At 51.2% G+C, this 6279-nt stretch overlaps 1 protein-coding gene across 13 annotated transcripts in view; it reads right to left on the bottom strand.

The window, feature by feature from the left end:
- Window positions 1-320: 320 nt before the first annotated feature.
- Window positions 321-6279, bottom strand: part of MGAT1 (mannosyl (alpha-1,3-)-glycoprotein beta-1,2-N-acetylglucosaminyltransferase) — a 25501-nt gene continuing 19542 nt past the window's right edge. For 9 of the 13 annotated variants that reach the window (XM_011976834.1, XM_011976832.1, XM_011976831.1 and 6 more), the window contains one exon: window positions 321-2881. In XM_011976834.1, the coding sequence (XP_011832224.1) occupies window positions 1421-2755 (1335 nt within the window). In that variant the 5' untranslated portion in view covers window positions 2756-2881 and the 3' untranslated portion in view covers window positions 321-1420. Of the gene's footprint in view, window positions 2882-4169; window positions 4273-5773; window positions 5998-6279 lie in introns of those variants that run through there. The other 4 variants (XM_011976838.1, XM_011976836.1, XM_011976835.1 and 1 more) reach the window with 4 other exon arrangements.

The following is a 6279-nucleotide window of genomic DNA, read 5'->3' as shown; positions in this document are numbered from 1 at the left end:
CTTCCCCAGACCACGCCTGCCCAGCCAGCAGGAGGCAGAAGCAGGAGACACTCACCAGCTTTCCTGCTGCGGCCTCCTGGCTCTTCAGGATGATCAGCAGGAGCACGGCTTGGGGGTCCTCTCTACCTTGTGGCCTGCACTTCCTTTCCCCCCTGGCCCCCATCCCCTGGGCTGTCGCTGGCTCTTCTCTCCCACTCATCCACTTTCCTTCCTCAACTTTGCTTCCTCCCACCCATCTAGCCCTCTCCTTAACTCTTCATTCTCCCTTTTCCTTTCTTCCCCCGCCTGTCACCTCCTTTTCCAGGACACACACACACAAATATTTTTCAGACAATTCAGCCTTTACTTTATTTTAGAAAATAATTCTGTAGCTTCCACTTTCTTTCATGAAACTGAGGTCAGGCAAGAAGCAAAAATCCACCAAGTCCTCTCCACCCTGCCATGGCATCCTGGCCTGTGAGGACATGGGGCGCCTGGGAGTGGGCAGGGAGGCTGGGCAGCACTGGGCCAGAGGCGTCCTGGTCACTGCTCCACCTCATGCTGAGAGGCCACCAGAGCCACAGCCTGCAGGGAGGAGCCTGTGCGCCAAACCCCAGAGGAAAAAGGGACACGCGGATCAAATTCTGTCTTCTACAAAGTCAGCAGGAGCCTCCTAGAGCAACAGGGAGGGGACTGATTTTCAGAAAGGAGGGGTCAGGGCACAGTCCCTCTCTGAGGTAAGGCAAGAGAGCGGTTGTCCCAGCACAAGGCCTTCCTCCCTGCACCTCTCCCCTGACAGCTGGGCATAGGCTGAGAGGTCTTGCTTGCCCCCTTCAACTTTCCATCTCAGAACGATAAACTGCTAGGCTGCAGGGAGAGAAGGGCTGACTGGGGGTCAGAGACAGGAGAGGAGGACGAGGCAGTGAGCCCCAGTGACCCACCAACTCCACCAGACCCTGACAAGGCAGCCCCTTTGGTTAGTATCATTTTGGCCACAAATATGTCCCCTTCTCCCATAACCCAGCCCCCACTGGGGGAAAGGGAGCAGGTGTAGAAGGAGGGCTCATGCCCTGGCTGGAAAAGCCACGTCAGGGAGAAGGGTCTGGTCAAGAGGGCAAACGTTGCCAAACTCTCCGCACATGCCCCAGGAGAAAACTCAGGACGTGGACATTTCTGGCCTCAACAAGCCCAGTGTCCCCCTACCACACAGTGGTTTCCTGCTTCATACCCCACAACACACCCTAGAATAGTTCCCCTGATCTGACTCCCTTGAGAACGGGAGAATCATCCTCACGTTATCATCTGTGCACTTAAATGCCACTCGGAAAAATCAAAAAGATAAATGCACCTAAGAGGGAAACACAGGCAGGCCGATGCAGCCTGGGGACTGTGGTCCCGCCTCAGCTCATGATGTGGTAAGGAGGGGCCCACGAAGGACAGGCTAATTCCAGCTAGGATCGTAGCCCTCCCACGTCGGCGGGGGCGCCAGGTGGACACGGCGGCCCCGGAACTGGAAGGTGACAATACCCCGGTAACCAGCTCTCGGAACCCCCGACTTGAGGTCATCCATGACACCCAGAGCCTTGGCGAAGGCCTTGAAGCTGTCCCTGCCGGTATACTGCACCCGCACCTCCCCCAGCTCCTGGCGGTCATTGGTCCTCACTTTCTCCACCTGCAGCTGCGGGGCCGCGTAGACGCGGGCGAGGAAGTCCCGGTCATAGGCCTCCCGCTGCAGGTAGGACAGGTCCAGCTGGGTGAAGCGCACAAACTGCTGGTTCAGCTTGATGAACTTGAGGTGCTGGTCAAAGAACTGCCCGTGGCTCACACCCTTGCGGCCAAAGGTCATCGTTCTGGAGATTTCGGGGCGTATGCAGGCCCGCCCCTTCCGCTGCTCCGGCCGGCGCATCCAGTCGTCCCAGAAGGCCTTCGGCCACTTGGGCTCCAGCTCGGCCCAGAGCTCGGCCAGCAGCAGCCAGCCCAGGCCAGGGAAGAAGTCGGTGCGGTAGAGCAGCTCGGGCTTGCCGGAGTCCACCATCTGCTCCTTGCCGTTGTCATTCCAGGCCGAGACGCACCAGAGCGAGGGGTCGGCCTTCAGCAGCGGATAGGTGGCCTGGAAGTACTCGAAGAAGTCCGGGGCCACCTCCAGGTCGTCCTCCACCACCACGGCCGCGGGGAAGCGAAACTGGTGGAAGACCTGGCCCAGCGCCCAGCGGTAGTGCCGCGCGATCTTGTAGTAGCCCTGGAACTTGCGGTGGTCCGGCGGCACCGCGATGCTGCTCAGGTCGGGCTGCCGGATGTGCGTGACCGCGCTGCCGTAGGAGGCGATGGCCTGCGCCGTCTCCTCGTGCCCACAGTCCTGGCTGACGATGATGGGGAAGCGCTCAGCCGAGGGCCGGTAGTGCAGCAGCTTGTCCAGGCAGCGCCGAACAGTGCTGCGGTCACAGGCGATGACCAGGATGGGAATCACCGCCGGCGCTGGGGTCACAGGCACGTGCGGCTGGGCGGGAGGGCCCGCTGTGGGCACCCTCCCCCGCTGGCTCCACAGGGCATCCCCGATCTGCTGCAGCAGCCCACGCTGCCGCTCCAGCTCCACCTCGGCGTCTTGGGCCAGGCGAATCACTTCCCGCGTGAGGCTGGCAGGGTCATCCAGAGCACTGACTGAGGGTGGCCTGCCAGGTGCTGGGCGTGTCCAGAAGAAAAGGAGCAGCAGGGCATTCCAGGCCACAAAGAGGATAGCGCCCCACAGCACAAGCCCTGCAGACTGCTTCTTCAGCATCCTGGCCCCCACCGGGGAGGGCAGGCGAGCGGAGGGTTCAAGGCTGCCCGGGGCTTGCCCGGCTCCCTTGCCTGCAGTCCTGGGGATGCTTCCTCTGGACTATGGGATTAGCAAGCAGCCATGCACCTAAAGACAGGAGAGAGAAAACAAACCGTCACACAAAGGCATGTGGCTCCACACCCCACAGGTAGAGGAATGTGGGGGGCAGGAAAGGGCCAAGCGTGAGGGTGGAGGAGGGCCAGATTCCAGAGCTCTCTGCGGAGTCTACATATATGCTGACTCTCAGCAACATGTTCTTGAGGGAGAGGTAGAATGTGATGCTGGTAGAGGGAGAGAGAAAAAGAATCCTAACTCCTCTCTTTCCACCTGTCGGAACTCATTTCCCTCCAGCGGGGAAGGAGGAGGGAGGAGCAAGGAGTGAGAGCATCCGCCTACCATTCCTCTAACCCAACTGCCCCAAGATTACTGATTTTTAAAATCAAATATCACGCCTCAGGGCTAAAATTAATCCCTCACCTAACAGGGAAGCACCAGGGGCACCCCACGAATGTCAGGAGCAAAATGAAGCTGCCCATCATCTCCAGGGTTATTTAACGTTTTGCTGGAGGAAGCAGTCAATGCAAATGAACCAAGAAAAAAACAATTCAAAGCAGAAGTGGGAAAGAAGCGAGCTATTTCTATTATCTTTACTTGTGAGAATATGCCTGGAAAACTCTAAGAAAATCAGTAACAAACTAAACCAAACTATCAATGAACTGAGCAAGGTAATGAAATATAAAAATCAACATACACAAATGGATAGCCTTTATATCCACAAATGACTCATGAGAAGAAAACATGCATGAGAAAACCCTACTTACAAAAGCCAGAGAAATGAGAGAATATTTAGAAATAAACTTAAATAAACTTAAACATTCAAAACATATGTGAACAAAACTATCATTCCTGAAAGACACAAAAGAACATTTGAACATCCCTTGTTCTTGGTCAGGACATCTCAGCATCATCAAAAATCCCAATAAAAATACCTTTTTATGGAACTAGACGAACTGACAATAAAGTTCACATGAACAACTAGGAAAACAGTAAAAATAAGCTGTGAGGAGGGACTTAGCCCTACCAGATACTAAAATGCTGCACACTGGCCAGGTGAGGAGGGACTTAGCCCTACCAGATATTAAAATGCTGCACACTGGCCAGGTGAGGAGGGACTTAACCCTACCAGATATTAAAATGCTGCATACTGGCCAGGTGCAGTAGCTCCCACCTGCAATCCTAGCACTTTGGGAGGCCAACGCAGTAGGATCACTTGAGCCCAGGAGTTCAAGAATAGCCTGGACAGCACAGAGAGACTCTGTCTCTACAATAAATAATCAAAAAAAAAAAAAAAAAAGCTGGGCATGGTGGCATGCACCTGCGGTCCCAGCTACTTAGCAGGCTGAGATGGAATCACCGGAGTCTGGGAAGCTGAGGCTGTAATGAGCCGTGATTGGACTGTGCCATTGCACTCCGGCCTGGGCAAGACAGTGAGGCTCTGTCTCAAAAAAATTATAAATATATACACACACACATACATATATCACATACTACAAAACCTCCGTAATTACAACTGTGTGGTACTGGTACATAAACAAACAGACCAGCCAGTGAAACAGAATTTAAGCTCCAGAAACAGAGTCAATACACAAAGAAATATAATATGTAATAAAGGTGCTACTTAAAATTCCCAAGGCCAAGATGGTCTTATTAATAGTGTTATAATAATTATGTAGCTACGCTATATAGCTTGAATATGGTTTGTTCTCTGAAACACATGCTGGAATTTGACCCCCAGTGCGGTGATGCTGGAGGTGGGGTCTAGTGGTAGGTGTTTGGATCACAAGGGGGCCAGGGCAGAGCCCTCATAATGTCCTCTGGTGAGTGAGCTAGTTCCCCAGGGATAACAGGCTGTTATAACCAAGCCCAGTCTCTCTTGCATGCCCCACTTCCTTTCTACTGTCTCTCCTGCCTGCCCCACTTCCTTTCTACTGTCTCTCCTGCCTGCCCCACTTCCTTTCTACTGTCTCTCTTGCCTGCCCCACTTCCTTTCTACTGTCTCTCCTGCCTGCCCCACTTCCTTTCTACTGTCTCTCCTGCCTGCCCCACTTCCTTTCTACTGTCTCTCCTGCATGCCCCACTTCCTTTCTACTGTCTCTCCTGCATGCCACACTTCCTTTCTACTATCTCTCCTGCATGCCACACTTCCTTTCTACTTTCAGCCATATCCATATAAAAACCTATACAGGAATGTTTATAGTAACTTTATTCATAATCACTCAAAACTGGAAATAACCCAAAGGCCCATCAACAGGGAAATACAGATAAACAAATTGTGGTTTACTCATAGAATGGAATAATATCCAGCAAAAAAACCTGAATAAATCACTGACATACACAACACAATCTCCAAATAAATACACAATATGGGTCTTTTTGGGAAAAATAAAAAAGAACACATACACTATGATTCCATTGACATAAAACTGCAGAAAATAGAAACTAATCTATATGACAGAAAGCAGATCAGTTGTTGCCTGGGGATGGAGGCAGAGAAGGGCAGTGGGGTAGTTACTACACAGGGGCTTTAGGAAACTTCTGGAAAGGTGGATATGTTTATTATCTTGATTGTGGTGATACTTTTATAGGTATATATATACACACACACACATATATTTGTCAAAACATCAAATTGTACACTTTATATGCAGTTTATTGCACATATTTATATCAATTGTATGTCAATGAAACCTCAAAAAACTTTTTTAAAAAAGACATTATTGGGTAAAATGACAAAGTTGGAATATGGACAGTAGGTTAAAGTATCAGTGATAACTGATTAATTCCAATTCTTAGAATGGATGCAACTTCTTAAATGGTTCAGAACAAAAATATACTGCACACATAGAGAGGGAGAGCAAATGGAGCAAAATATTAACAAGTGAATCTGAGTAAAGACAGTATGTACGAGTATCCTTATACTATTTTTTTTCTTGCAATTTGTGTAAGTTTGAAGCTATTTCCACATGAAGTTTCTTGACAGTCAAATATGTAGACATTGCCCATAGCTCTGAATAGCTTCATCCATCAGTGTCGCCCCAGCTGGGCACGTCAGCAAGGCAAATTGAGATGATCTGTTCGCCCTGAATTCCTCTGTCAGTCACCTGACAACATGCATCACACACCTGCTCTCTGCCAGGCTCTGGGAAGGAATCAGGACACAAACTAATGAGAAAAAGGCATGGTCCCACCCACCCTCCAAGCTCTACCAGACCACACTACTGGAAAGGATCTGAAACACTCCTCAATTCCCAGCCAGCTGCCCTTCCAGACCATAACTCCTTGACTGTCCTGCCTCTGATCTACCCTTCACACCTGGAAGCTTCAGGCATGCACCCTCTTACACCGACAGCTCTGCCAGTCACCCTCTTACACCGACAGCTCTGCCAGTCACCCTCTTACACCGACAGCTCTGCCAGTCACCCTCT

This window comes from Mandrillus leucophaeus, unplaced genomic scaffold, assembly GCF_000951045.1.
Source record: "Mandrillus leucophaeus isolate KB7577 unplaced genomic scaffold, Mleu.le_1.0 Scaffold170, whole genome shotgun sequence".
In the NCBI taxonomy this organism is placed as follows: domain Eukaryota; kingdom Metazoa; phylum Chordata; class Mammalia; order Primates; family Cercopithecidae; genus Mandrillus; species Mandrillus leucophaeus.
The sequence above is the reverse complement of the archived record's forward strand: the minus strand, read 5'-3'. Positions and strand labels throughout refer to the sequence as shown.